This window comes from Triturus cristatus, chromosome 4_1, assembly GCF_964204655.1.
Source record: "Triturus cristatus chromosome 4_1, aTriCri1.1, whole genome shotgun sequence".
Taxonomy (NCBI): Eukaryota; Metazoa; Chordata; class Amphibia; order Caudata; family Salamandridae; genus Triturus; species Triturus cristatus.
In genome coordinates, this window is record NC_140585.1 from 672,330,634 (window position 1) to 672,346,235 (window position 15,602).

General features: G+C 47.4%; 1 protein-coding gene across 11 annotated transcripts in view; it reads left to right on the forward strand.

Annotated features, from left to right (window-relative positions):
• ANKRD26 (ankyrin repeat domain 26) overlaps positions 1-15,602 on the forward strand; it is a 1,120,330-nt gene that overhangs the window by 757,904 nt on the left and 346,824 nt on the right. For all 11 annotated transcript variants that reach the window (XM_085653113.1, XM_085653117.1, XM_085653121.1 and 8 more), the window contains one exon: positions 386-479. In XM_085653113.1, the coding sequence (XP_085509239.1) occupies positions 386-479 (94 nt within the window). The remainder of the gene's footprint in view (positions 1-385; positions 480-15,602) is intronic.

The window sequence follows — 15,602 nt, forward strand, 5'->3', positions numbered from 1 at the left end:
GGCCTGTTTAACATTTGCAGTAGTCAAGTAAATCACTCCATTCGTATTTTCAACGAAAGTTTTCCCAATAGCAGTGATGTGCTCAAGTATCAAATTAATTGCAATTCTAGTATAATGCAAGTGTGCATTAGCAATGATTTCACACAATTCTAGTACCGATCGCTCATGGCCAAGGATGGAACAGCTTAAAACACTATTTTCTATCTGTCACTATGTTGAGAAAGTTCCTGATTATGGTAGTTAGAGAGAACATAAAAATGATAATAAGGGTAGTTCTTATGTTAATATGTGTTTTTGTATTTTTTGGAACATGTAACTAACCATTTTAGAAGGTCAAGATAGTGATCATCACATACTTTTCTGTGGTTTTATATTTACCTTTTAGGCTTGAAATAGAAAATGCTAGATTAGAGGCTACTATGAAGCAGCAAATTGGAAAAATCGAGATACTTCAGAAACAGCAACAGGAATCCGTGTCCGTAAGTAAAATTGATAAAAGACAAACACAGCTTCAGGAATGAGGCGTGCCATGTTTGAACAGATATGCTGTCTTTGCACTGGTATTATACAAGCATTTTCAATAACAACATATGTCATCAGTATGCTTTTTAATATATTTAATATATTTTTTTCCCCACGTTTTTATGGTCTGTGTGTGTGTGTCTGTGTGTATATATATATATATGTATGTATGTGTATATATATGTATGTGTACATATATATATATGTATATGTATGTATGTGTGTATATGTATGTATGTGTGTATATGTATGTGTATATATTATATATGTATGTGTATATATTATATATGTATGTGTATATATATATTCACTGAAAAAACCATAGGTTTCACACATGTTATAGTTAGCGGAAATTTTACTGATAAAAAACCAATGAAATTCCCCCGTTATAGTTAGTGCAGGCAACTATAACTCACGCGACCGCAATCCTCTGCTGATGCTAATACTGTATTTAGACACTTATTTGCCCATGTCTTCTTCCATACATTTTTAGCTATACATATATTACAAATATTTTTTTTTCATAAAGACACATATGTCATCAGCAGAAGATTGCGGTCGCGTGAGTTATAGTTGCCTGCACTAACTATAACGGGGGAATTTCATTGGTTTTTTATCAGTAAAATTTCCGCTAACTATAACATGTGTGAAACCTATGGTTTTTTCAGTGAATTTGCAAGGTTTTTTAAATGCTAATTCCTAACTATAACTGTGTGTAACCTATGGTTTTTTCAGTGAATTTGTACGGTTTTTTAAATGCTAAGTTACTTTACGCCATTCGTGGCGTGCGCGCCCACTTAACGCAGTTAGTTCCGTGCGCGCACGGTGCGCTTCGCGCACCGCGCGCCCACTTTACGCAGTTAGTGCCGTGCACGCACGGTGGGCACGCGGTGCGCTACGCGCACCGCGTGCCCACGTTACGCTAGATGGGCCATGTACGCACGATGCGCTTCGCGCACCGTGCGCACATGGAGGACATATGATGCACTTCGTTTTGAAAGGTAATATTTTAATTTTTCGTATATTTTATAAGCCATGCACAAATGGTGCCCTTCGGGCACCATTTGTGCATGGCTACACTGCGGACAGTCTACACTGTCCGCAGTGTAGACTGTCATTCAGTGTTCGTTTGGACTTGCAAGATGAATTTGGTCATTATAGTAAAGCTATAACTGACATAAAACAAGTTCCTGAAGCAAGGATACTAAAAGGACATTGTGTAGATTTGAGGGACGTTATACTTAGTTGGGATTTTCACCAGAAACTACTTTAAACTTTATTTCTTTTTGAAACTTCACATCACTATTATCTTCCATCTCTTCTTCAACACGTACACTTATCAAACTGTTATTTTCTGTACACTTCTCTTGACTGCCAAAGAAACGTAACTCTATATCATCACAAACTTGTTTTATATCATTTATATTAAAACTCGATTTCGTGCCGCAGTAAGACTTGGACTTATCCAGATGATTCCTCTTGACTTTGAATATAAACTTGCAGATGTCTATCGATACGAACATTGGTAGGATTTAATTTTTCGATGTGAAAGCATCTTCAAGCTGAAGCTGTACAATTGTTTGCTAAGTGTCTTCTTCTGTGAAATTTCTTCCCACATTTCTTTCAATTCAGTCTTCTCAGATTTGGTATTATATGACGTGACATAGCGAGAAATAGCAATTCAGTTAGCTGCAATATTGTATGTCCATATTTGCATTCCACATCTTCAAAAGCACCGGATTGTAATCACTAATGTACTTCGATTGTTCTGTTCTTTTTATATTATAAGTATTTTTGGGTGATTTTCGAGTGATAGTATGCCTCACTGCTGACATAAAACTGTTCACTCTTTCTTGCGATGACTTATGGTGCACTTAGTTAGTAGTACCATTGGCGCTCAGCGTGTACGTACCCTGCGATGATGCGTGGTCCAGGGGGGGGGCCGCACTTGGACCAATGTCTTTTATCTATTGAATTCTGCCTTAATAAGGCCACATGGCGATGAATTATGGTGAACTGAGTTAGTAGTACCTTTGGCACTGAGTGTGTACGTATCCTGTGATGATGCGTGGTCCGGAGGGGCCGCACTCGGAGCTATGTTTTGTCTATTGAATTCTGCTTCAATACGGCCACGTGGCGATGACTTATGGTGCAGTGAGTTAGTAGTACCTTTGGTGCTCAGCGTGTACGTACCCTGCGATGATGCGTGGTCCGGGGGGGGGCGCACTCGGGCCAATGTCTTTTTGTCTATCGAATTCTGCCTCAAATTGATTTTCGAGTGATAGTATGCCTCACTGCTGACATAAAACTATTCACTCTTCCTTGCGATGACTTTTGGTGCACTGAGTTAGTAGTACCTTTGGCGCTCAGCGTGTACGTGCCCTGCAATGATGCGTGGTCCAGGGGGGCCACACTCGGACCAATGTCTTTTGTCTATTGAATTCTGCCTTAATAGGGCCACATGGCGTTGAGTTATGGTGCACTGAGTTAGTAGTACCTTTGGCACTGAGCTTGTACGTATCCTGTGATGATGCGTGGTCTGGAGGGGCCGCACACAGAGCTATGTTTTGTCTATTGAATTCTGCTTCAATACGGCCACGTGGCGATGACTTATCGTGTACTGAGTTAATAGTACCTTTAGTACTGAGCGTGTACGTAACCTGCGATGATACGTGGTTCGGGGGACTGCATTCGGAGCAATGTCTTTTGTCTATTGAATTCTGCCTTAATAAGGCCACGTGGCGATGAGTTATGGTGCACTGAGTTAGTAGTACCTTTTGGCGCTCAGCGTGTACATATCCTGCGATGATGCATAGTCCGGGGGGCCGCACTCAGACCAATGTCTTTTGAATTTTGCCTTAATAATGCCACGTGGCGATGACTTGTGGTGCACTGAGTTAGTGGCACCTGAAGTACCCAGCTTGTGCGCACCCTGCGATGATACGTGGTCTGAGAGGACCACACTGGGAGCAATGTATCTTGCGTACTGCACTGCGTCATCTGCAATCGCTACACCATCTGAATTGTGAGGCCTGCTGTCCGCAGTGTAGATCGAAGGCAGTAGTCTGTACAGACATAAGTCTGCGGTGCTGTGCCGCTGGGTTCGCAGAGGGCCTGTGACGAAGAGGCCCCCGGTCATGGCGGCAGCCATGTGGCAGGGTGAGGCCCGCCGCTCTGGCATACACGTTGGCCTTCACAGTTCACAAGTGAACCACGCCGGAGTGGCGTACATTGGACAAGCCCGCTGCGCTTCCGCTTCCAGGGTAGGACAACACAGCTACATGTTCGAGATCTTCCCCACGGCCTGAGGTAACATGGTTGTGTCTATTGTACACAACACTACAAGCACCAGCAGTATATATACAGATGGAGAGGTTTATGATCTGTATAGTGAAGTCTGTCCAGCACATCACTGCTACACTTAGTATTGTGTGTAGCATTATTATTATTGATGGATGAGTTTCGTCCTTCACACATATTTGCTTGCCATATCTACCAACATTCAAGTATTGTGTGGCTGAGGGACCATGCCGTTTTTGGAAGGTCCGCTGTCTTGTTCTGCGCTGCCTCGGTGGTAGTAGGGAGGGGGTAGGTTCGGGGGGGACGTCCTGAGGCTGGTGGCAGTGAGTGTTGTGGCCTTCATGGGTGTTTGAGCTGCGTGATCATTAACTCTATGACATATGTTGCGCTTCAGATGTGATTCTGGGCTGCGATCCCTTTCACATTGTAGGTAGTCGTCCTGGTTTACACCAGTAAAATGCAGATGTTAGATACCTACTGCACTTTTTTTTGTGGAAGCTATTGCTGGAAAACTGGAGACATTGGCTGTTTTCACTAGGTTAACAATAAAGTGATCATTTAAAATCACTGAAAAAACTATAGGTTTAAAGAAGAAAATAATTAGAAATTAGCAGTTAAATAACCTTTGAAATTCACTGAAAAAACATAGGTTTCAGGGACGTTATAGTTACAAATTAGCATTTAAAAAACCTTTAAAATTCACTGAAAAAACCATAGGTTTCAGGGACGTTATCCAGCACAATATCCTTGGTGCAACAACATCAAGTGTTGCATGGCTAAACACTTATAAGGTCCAAAGGCGAGACCTATTGGCTATGCCAATGCTTGTTTTGAGTGGCTTGTGCAGGTATGCCACTGTGAGGTAGAGATGCTGCGGTCCACCACCACAACGTCCGCCACCATCACGTCCACCACCATGTCCACCACGTCCACCACATCCACCACCACGTCCACCACCACCATGTCCACCACCACCATGTCCACCACCACGTCCACCACCCCCACGTCCACCACCATGTCCACCACCACCATGTCCACCACCACCACGTCCACCACCACCATGTCCACCACCACGTCCATGTCCAGCACGTCCACCCCCACCACGTCCACCACCACTTCCACCACCACCACGTCCACCAGCAACACCACCACCATCACTTTCACCACCACGTCCACCACCACGTCCACCACCACGTCCACCTCCACGTTCACCACCACCATGTCCACCACCACCACGTCCACCACCACCACGTCCACCACGTCCACCACCACCACGTCTACCACTACCCATCCACCACCACCACGTCCACCACATCCACCACCACCACTTCCTCCACCACCACGTCCTCCACCACCTCGTCCTCCACCACCTCGTCCTCCACCACCTGGTCCTCCACCACCATGTCCTCCAGCACCACCACGTCCATCACCACGTCCACCACCACCCCGTCCACCACATCCACCACCGCCATGTCCACCACCACCATGTCCACCACCACCATGTCCACCACCACCATGTCCACCACCACCACGTCCACCACCTCGTCCACCACCACATCCACCGTCAACACCACCACCACATCCACCATCAACACCACCACCACGTCCACCACCACATCCACCACCACCACATCCACCACCATGTAAACCACGTTCACCACCACCACTTCCACCACCATCTCCACCACCACCACCATATCCACCACCACCACCACGTCCACCACCACATCCACAACCACCACCACCATTACGTCCACCACCTCGTCCACCACCACCACCTCTTCCACCACCACCACCTCGTCCACCACCACCACCACGTCCACCACCACATCGTCCACCACCACATCCACCACCACGTCGTCCACCATGTCGTCCACCACCACCACGTCGTCCACCACAATGTCCACCACTACCACGTTCTCCACCACCACCACATCCACCACCACCATCACATCCACCACCTCCACCACATCCACCACTTCCACCACATCCACCACCACCACATCCACCACCACCACCACCACATCCACCACCACCACATCCACCACCACGTCCACCACCACCACGTCCACCACCACCACGTCCACCACCACCAGTACCCGTGACAGGTAAAGTGTCACTGTAGGGCAGGGGTAATAGGAGTGTCAACCCCGGCTGTACATGGGACATTTAAGGATGCATTGGGTGTGAGAAGACGGGAATAGGATTAGAAGTATTACACCAGACCCAAGATACATTTTTAAGAGGCGCAGTGTCACAGGGTCTCCTGTAAAGCACTCGCAGCATCTCTACCTCACAGTGGCATACCTGTACGAGCCACTCAAAACAAGCATTGGCATAGCCAATAGGTCTCGCCTTTGGACCTTATAAGTGTTTAGCCATGCAACACTTGATGTTGTTGCACCAAGGATATTGTGCTGGATAACTAAACACTTATAAGGTTCCAAAGGCGAGACCTATTGGCTATGCCAATGCTTGTTCTACATTGGCTGATGATGCCAAGTTTTGTGGTTTTCATGGTGTGAAAAGATTTGTCCTTTTTGTTATATGATCTGAATTGGTTCTCTAGTTTTTAAGTTATAAGGGACAAAAACATAATGATATATTGGGCTGCGGAATACCATGGTACCTTTGTGTTATACCCCAGTACCTGGCGATAATGAAACGCAATATTACTAATTAATCAAAGCCCTTTCAAAATGAAAAGGCAACCATCTTGTTTAGACCACACTTTTTATTTGTTCTGTGTTTCTATGTAAAATATAAACTAGTACTGTTTGTGGAATGCATAGGAAGAAAAGAGGCAGTGTAGAACAGTTTATAGAGGTAAGGCAAAGTATTTTTATTGATTTATATATTTTTTTAAGGTTTACGATGTAGCACAGTATTTTAGCAAAATTACCTTCAAAGTATCGCAGTACTTTTTGAAATATTATTAAAGAATTTATATATCAGAAAAGACACTCTAGAACACGCCAGTCCACTCCACTGCTACGCCACTGTACAACACTCTACTCCTCTCTATGCCACTCCTCTCTACGCCTCTCCTCTCTACGCCTCTCCACTCTAGAACATGGCTCTCTATGACACGCCACTTCACAACATGCTGCTCCACTTTACTATACTCCACTCCACTGTATGCCCCTCCACTCTGACATGCCTCTATACTCTGACACGTCACTCTACTCTGTGCCACTCTATTTATCTCTATGACACGCCACTCCACACTACGACACGTTTCTCCACTCTACGACCTCAACTCCACTATATGATACGTCACTATACTCTACAGCATTCCATTCTACTCTGTGACACACTAATGCAGTGTACGGCACTCCACTCCAATCTACGAAACTCCAGGCCACTCCACTTTTATGACACGGTACTTGAGTTCACTCAACGAAACGCCACTCTACGACACGCAAGTCCACTCAACGACACTCTAATCTACAAAATGCCACTCCACTCTACAACACGCCTCTCCACTCTGTCATGCCACTCCTTTCTGTGCCACTCTGACATTCCATTCCACTCCAGTCTACAGCATGCCTCTCCACTCTGTGCCACTCCACTCTACAACATGCCACTCCACGATACACCACTACACTCTCTTCCACTATACACTATGCCACTCTACAACACCCCACTTCACTCTGACACGCCACTTTTAAGACCTGCCATTCCACTGTACGCTATGACACTACTCTCTACAAAATGCCACTATGCTCTACACCACTACAGTTTACGCCCCATGACTTTAAGGAACTGTACAGCATACCACTGACACGCCACTGCACTCTACTCTGACACACCACAACACAGCATGCCACACCACCCTAAAACAGGCCACTGCACTCTACGACACTCCACTCTACAGCATGCCACTCCACACTACAGCATGCCACTCCACTCTACAGCATGCCACTCCACTCTACAGCATGCCACTCCACTCTACAGCACGCCACTCCACTCTACAGCACGCCACTCCACTCTACAGCACGCCACTCCACTCTACAGCACGCCACTCCACTCTACAGCACGCCACTCTACTCTACAGCACGCCACTCTACTCTACAGCACGCCACGCCACTCTACTCTACAGCACGCCACTCTACTCTACAGCACGCCACTCTACTCTACAGCACGCCACCCCACTCCACAGCACGCCACTCAACGACATTCCACTTCACTATATGGCACGCCAATCTACTCTATGGCATGCCGCTCCACTCTACTCCATACCACTCTACTCTACTCCATTCCACTCTACGCCACTCCACTGTATGCCTCTCCATTCTAAGAGAATCTATTACAGGCCACTCTATGACACGCGCCTCCACTTTACTCTGACACGCCCCTCCACTCTGCACCACTTCACTGTACGCCTCTTCGCTTTAAGACGCCACTTCACTACACTATGACACTGCACTCTACAACACTCTACTCCACTATGACATGCCACACTACTGTACGACAGGCCACGCTGCGACATTCCACGCCACTCCACTCTCATGACCTGCCACTCTACTGTGACACCACACTCTACTTTATGACACCACACTCTATGAAATACCACTACACTCTATGAAATGCCACTCCACTCTACACCCCTCCACTCTACACCCCTCCATGCCACTCTGACATGCCACTGCACTCTACTCTACGGCACACCACTCTATTACAGGCCACACCATTCCACTCTACGGCACTCCACTCCACAACACTCCATGAAACTCCACTTCACAACACTCCACTCTACGACATGCTTCTCCATTCTACGCCATGCCACTCCACTCTACGACACTCCACGATACGCCACTCAATGCCACTCCACGACACGCCACTTCACTCTATGCCATTCCACTTTACGTCCCTCCACTCTAAGACACTCTACAACAGGCCAAGCTATGAAACACCTTCCACTCTACTCTATGACAGGCCACTCCACTGTAAGCCTCTTCACTCTAAGACACGCCATTCAATGACACTTCACTCTTCTGCACTCTACGACATTCAACGGCACTCCACAACACTCTCCTCCACTCCGTATCCCTCCACTCTACAACACGCCAGTTTATTCTACTATACAATTCACCAAACCACTTTTATCTACGACACGCCACTCCACTGTATGATACTCCACTACACTCTATGGCACTCCATACCACTCTGATACTTCACTCTGCGACATACCACTCCACTGTATGACACGGCACTCCACTGTTCGACACTCCTTTCTACGATACGCCATTCCACCATATGACATGCTATATCACCCCATGCCACTCAACACATGACACGCCACTCCACTCTACGACATGTCACTCCACTCTATGACATGTGACTCCACTCTACGCCCCTACTCTTTAATCCTCTCTACCACACACCACTCTGACAGGCCACTCTACGACACACCACTGCACTCTACTCTAAAACATGCCACTCGCCTTTATAACACTCCATTACACTCCACACCGCGCCGACACGCCGCTCCAGTCGACGACATGGCACTTTACACTGCACCACTCCAGTCTTCGACCCTCCCCGCTAAGACACTTGACGACATGCCACTCTGGCACAGCATGCCACTTCATTCTACTCTAGGACACTCAACTCTAAAACACTCCACTATATACCACTCTACGAAACGCCACTCCACTGTGCGACACTCATCAACACTACACTCCAGTGTACAAGATGCCACTCCTGTCTATCCCCCCTCTATCCACATTGACACTCTATATCTGATTGTATCGTATGGCCTTTATTGCCATAGTTCGACAGACTGAACACAACTGTGAGCCGTGGATATGCTTGAAGCACCAAGACAAGCGAGAAAACAGTTGATCGTATCTTTGATGAAAACACTCGTCTCCTTCTTTTAATTTTTTTTTTAAGAACAAATACGTATTACACATGACACAACCATGTATTGTGTATAGCTAATAACTAATTAGAACTGACAAACAGTTCCAGAAACTGCTTTACAATAATTTTGAAAATGGTAAGGCACCTATTAGTGCACTTGCCAACGACAAGCACATATGACCACACCTTTGATACAAGACAAATATGATCGTAAGTCCAGCAACTATGTTAAACACAACAGCGCCTTATATCATGTATACACCGTAAACAAAAAGTCACTCTGAAATGAGAGGATCGACAAAAATACACAAATACACAATCCAATGAAAAAATCCAGTGATTTTGGAATCTCTGATTTTCTTTATTGACGGGAAGAATGCAGATTACACGGCTTTTGTCGTGCTTCTGGCCTTTTTTGGGCATTGAGTTCTCTTTCCCCTTTGGGGATAGGGGATAATGTCTGATAACTGTCACATGGTTCCTTAGGGGTTTCCACCCCCCACTCCCTTTTTTTGTCAAGTCCCTATTTCTTCAGGCCAGTAGGGTTGTTTACTATTTATATGTTCTGGGACAGTGATCGCAGATTCTATTAAGAGCCAAGCTCTTATTCTGCTATTCCTACTTGTCTGAGCACATGTGACCACACCTGTGATACAAAACAAATAAGATCGTAAGTCCAACAACTGTGTTAAACACAACAGCGCCCTATATCATGTATACACCGTAAACAAAAAGTCACTCTGAAATGAGAGGTTTGGCAAAAATACACAAATACACAATCCAGTGAAAAAATCCAGTGTATTTTGGAATTTCTGATTTTCTTTATTGACGTGAACAATGCAGATTACATGGCTTTTGTCGTGCTTTTGGCCTTTTTTGGGCATTGAGTTCTCTTTCCCCTTTGGGGATAGGGGATAATGTCTGATAACTGTCACATGGTTCCTTAGGGGTTTCCACCCCCCACTCCCTTTTTTTGTCAAGTCCCTATTTCTTCAGGCCAGTAGGGTTGTTTACTATTTATATGTTCTGGGACAGTGATCGCAGATTCTATTAAGAGCCAAGCTCTTATTCTGCTATTCCTACTTGTCTGAGCACATGTGACCACACCTGTGATACAAAACAAATAAGATCGTAAGTCCAACAACTGTGTTAAACACAACAGCGCCCTATATCATGTATACACCGTAAACAAAAAGTCACTCTGAAATGAGAGGTTTGGCAAAAATACACAAATACACAATCCAGTGAAAAAATCCAGTGTATTTTGGAATTTCTGATTTTCTTTATTGACGTGAACAATGCAGATTACATGGCTTTTGTCGTGCTTTTGGCCTTTTTTGGGCATTGAGTTCTCTTTCCCCTTTGGGGATAGGGGATAATGTCTGATAACTGTCACTGTTTCCACCCTCCCACTCCCTTTTTTTGTCAAGTCCCTATTCCTTCAGGCCTGTAGGGCTGTTTACTATTCATATGTTCTGTGATAGTGATCCAGATTCTATTAAGAGCCAAGCTCTTATTCTGCTATTCCTACTTGTCTGAGGTCGGTTGTTAGTTATGACTGGCTGGTTCTCTTTGAGAACTTGTGTGGGGTTGGTTCGCAGACCCTTTCTTCAAGGGGGTATAGCTATGGTATTCAAAAGTTGAGGAATATGCGGCTAGATCTCTCTCAGATGTAAACATTACTTCCCTTTGGTAACTTAATATCTGGTAGAGACACAGTCTAGCCGCAGATGCATTAACTCCCTGCCCATCCTCACCACTCTGCGAATGACCTATGAGGTAAGGACTATACCTTTTATCAGTACTGGGTTCACTATTTCAGCTTATGTTGCAACTCAACAGACCACTTGGCCTGGCCACATAGGTTTTGTCTAGTAGTTACCATGCCATCCATTTCCAAATGTGTATGGTCGGTAGGGTGAGGGCTGTCTTCTCTTTCACACTGGATTAGACACCAGTGGGTAGTATTGATTTATTTGTTCTTTCTTTGTAAGTCTTTGTTTGGTATCATCATACCTTGTATTCGCAATTTCAATATGTCACATAATGATGTGATTCCACAAACAGCTGAGTGTTGCTTTTATAGGCTTTGCTTGCTATTACCATGCCATTTATTACCACTGATGAATGGTCTATAGAGTTTAAGGTTTTCTTCCCTTACATGAGGGTTATTCACTAGGGCGCAGGGTTGTAAGTAGCCCTGTGCTTCGTTGATTCTTTTGCGGTTTTCTGTAAAATCCATGTCTGGTATTAGCATACCATTTGATGTTTCTTCTTTATTAATGTTTCAAAGATTTTTGATCTTTTTAGCCCACTGTTTCCGCAACCAGTTTATATAGTGGCTCCCCGTTCTGGTGCAGAGGTTTTCACAGAAGAAACTGACGTCCGTGCGCCAGAGGGGTCTTTAATGGCTCCACTGACTTCATGACCGGAGTCGACATCATCGCGGAGCTGTACGACGCCTCCCTCGGCGAGGTACTGCTGAAAATTTGCAGATCCAGACTCGCGCCTGGGAAGAATTCAATAATTAATGAATCTGCGGCCAGACTGTGTCTCTACCAGATATAACGTTACTGAAGGTAAGTAACTTTTACGACATGCAATTCCACTCTACAACACTCCGCTCTATTCTATGAAACTGTACTCCAGTCTATGAACCTCTATAACACGCCACTTCACTTGACACACCACTCTATGATATGACACGCCATTCTACACCACTCCACTCCGAAATGCCACTCCACTGTGCACCACTCCACTTTAAGATACTCTACGACACACCACTCCACTCCAAGATGCACCACTCCACTGTATGCCGCACCACAGCATTCCATTCTACGCCATGCCATGCCACTCTGCGATAGGCCACTCCAATCCATGACATGCCACTCCGCTGTAAGCTCCTCCGCTCCAAGACACTCTACAAAATGCCACTCCAATCTACTCTACAACATGCCACTCTACACCACTCCGCTCTACAACACTGTACTCCACTCTGTGCCCCTTCTCTCTATGCCACTCTCCAACTCACCACTGTACTCGTCTTTGTGACATGCCACTCCCCTCACGGGACTGTAGGAGATGGCATTCCACTCCAGTGTCCAATACTCAATGCCACTCCATTCTGACACGCAACTCTACTCTACGATACTCCAATCCACACCCCTCCACTCTGAGACACTCTGGGAGACACCACTGTATGACACGCCACTCCACTCTTCAACACTCTACTCCACCGCATGCCACTGTACTACACTGTAAGACACTTTATGACACGCAACTTTTAGGAAAGTAGGATCTGCATTTATGGTTACTCCACACTTTTTGCCTGGTGTGATGTTGTTTCTGACTAGTCTGGCTAGGATCCTTCTAACCAGGACCCCAGCCTCTGTGATTTTGCCCCTAAATTAGACATGGTGATTACTTGGCTACTCTCCAGATTGGCCACTGGTGCACCCTTCTAAGTCCCTAGTATATTGTACCCAGGTACCCAGGTTATAGGTAAACCAGGGGTCTCCCATGGGATAAAGCAGGTATTATGCCACCCATGAGAGACCACTCAAATTGGGACTACAGGCCTGCCAGTGCAGCCTGTGTAAGCTGGAGCTAGAACCACTTACGAAAGACATAGGTTTACCTAGATCTAGGGTCACTACACTTAAAACATATAACTCGCTCCTCAGGCAGGCCTTCCGATCCTGAAGGCAGGGTGCTCAGTTCTAAGTGTGAGGGTGCCCCTCACGAGCGGGACACCCCTACAACCTTCGGAGACCATCCTCCCAGGTTCAGTGCATCAGCTGTTACGACATAACGTTAGTTATAGATTCCTTACCTTAGAATTACCCCCAAGCGTCAGACTGGATCCGGAAAGTTATTTCGTTAGCAGTACCTCTGCGCATCAGATGGAGGCGTTGGTCGGCTCCGCATCCACCGTTGGCGTCGTGGTTGCCGGGATGACATCGCAGCAGCTACTTAGACGCCACCCTCACACGCTGACATCAGTTCTTTCTTTTTCCACGCCAGCCAGCGCAAATCCGGAGAGAGCGGGACCTCCAGTCACTTTTTGACTGACTTTTGTCAACGCCTTTTTTGAGTCTACAACTCCTGGTGCACGAGGTAAGCCCGGTTTCAAGGCATACAGTTCCTGTAACCGAATGATGTTGGTTACGGAACCGCAACGCGTGTGCCTCATTTGCCTGGAGCGCGACCACGACCCCGACCCCAAGTCATGCTCCGACTGACGGTCGATGGCTTCGAAGGCTATGCGGGAGCAGTCCCGAAAGCTGCTTGAGTGCCGGCAGTCGCTCTTTGACTTATTACCGTCGGTCGGCTGACGATACGAGGGATGTGGTCGGTGCCCCTTCCTCGGCTCCGTGCGCGGAGCTCGAAGATTCGACTCCAGGCTTCCCTCCCTTCCCGGGACCCAGAGCGACTCCCGCCCAACTTCGTAAGTTTTACGAGGCGATGCATGTCATCTTTCGCCTTTGGACCCCGCTGACTGTTGGGGGGCCTAGGCCTTCTCCGCCGTCAGCTCCGGGCCCGGAGCCGCATGGCCCCCGCGGATCCAGGCCTGAATCCGGAACGGCGCCGGTTGACCTTATTACACCTCCACCGGCGCCGCTCCCTCCGACACCGCAACCGATGCCAGTTGCGTGCCCGGCCGGCATCGACCCCGGCCTCCATCCAGATGTGGAGCCAGACCGGTGTCGACTGACGCCGGATCCGGTGTCGAGTGGGGTTTTTGTGCCCCTGTTCACTCCTGGGGTCTCTTTAAGGCCAGATTGTCAACCTGAGGATGAGGAGGAGGACTGGAAGGGGTCAGGTGACGCTTTAACTGATCAGCTTGAATCTGTGCAGGACTGGAGATAGGAACTGGGGGATGCCAGTGGTCTTGACACATCTCCTGACCTTTTCATGTTGTCTCCTCCTACTGTGTCCTTTTGGGCACGTGGTCCAGGCCCAACACGGGGGCTCCCGTAGATAGGATGATTTCCCGACGCCACCGCCTGGCTCCAGGTGACCCCACTTTCATCTCCCAACATCCCACCCCTGAGAGCTTGGTGGTCCAAGCCTCCGCTTCCAAGAGCGCATTCCATAGCGCTCCACCGGAATGGGAATCCAAGAAGCTGGACCATCTTGGGAAGAACATTTTCTCTTCCGCCAGCTTAGGACTGCAGTTGGTAAAAAACGCATGTCTATTGGGCCGTTATTCCCACTTTGTGTGGGATATGGTTGCGCAGGTGCTGACTGCTGGAAAAGGCCCGGACAGTGCTCTCCCAGGCTGTCGCCACTGGGAGGGATGCGGCAAAGTTTACCATCTGTTGTGGGCTGGATACCGCCGACTCTCTAGGCACGACGATTTCCACCTCTGTAGCCCTTCGTCGCTATGCCTGGATGAGATCGACTGGCTTTTTGGGGGATGTCCAGAATACCTTGATGGACATGCCCTTTTTTAGCGACAAAGCGACAATGCGCTAGAGCGTTTCAAGGACTCACGGGCTACGGCCGTCCAGTGCAGTCTGCTTTTCACCCTATTCGTGGCTATGGAAGGGGTGCCCCACTACGTACCGCCCAGGGCCACAGGCCGCAGCAAGTTCAAGATGTTTACGCTCGCTCAGGTCTTGTCTGCCCTCAACCCTGGAGACTGGATGGTAGCGTTAGACTTGCAGGACGCTTATTTTCACATCCCCGTCCTGCCGGCCCACCGGCGTTACCTGCGGTTCATAGTAGGCCATGAGCATTTCGAGCTTACTGTGCTCCCCTTTCGCCTTACTAGCGCCCCTTGGGTGTTCACCAAAGTGATGGTGGTGGTCGCAGCTCATCTGAGCAGATCAGGGGTTCCAGTCTTCCCCTATCTCTACGACTGGCTCTTGAAGGCGGGCTCGCCCCAGGCAGTCGTCTCCCACCTCCAG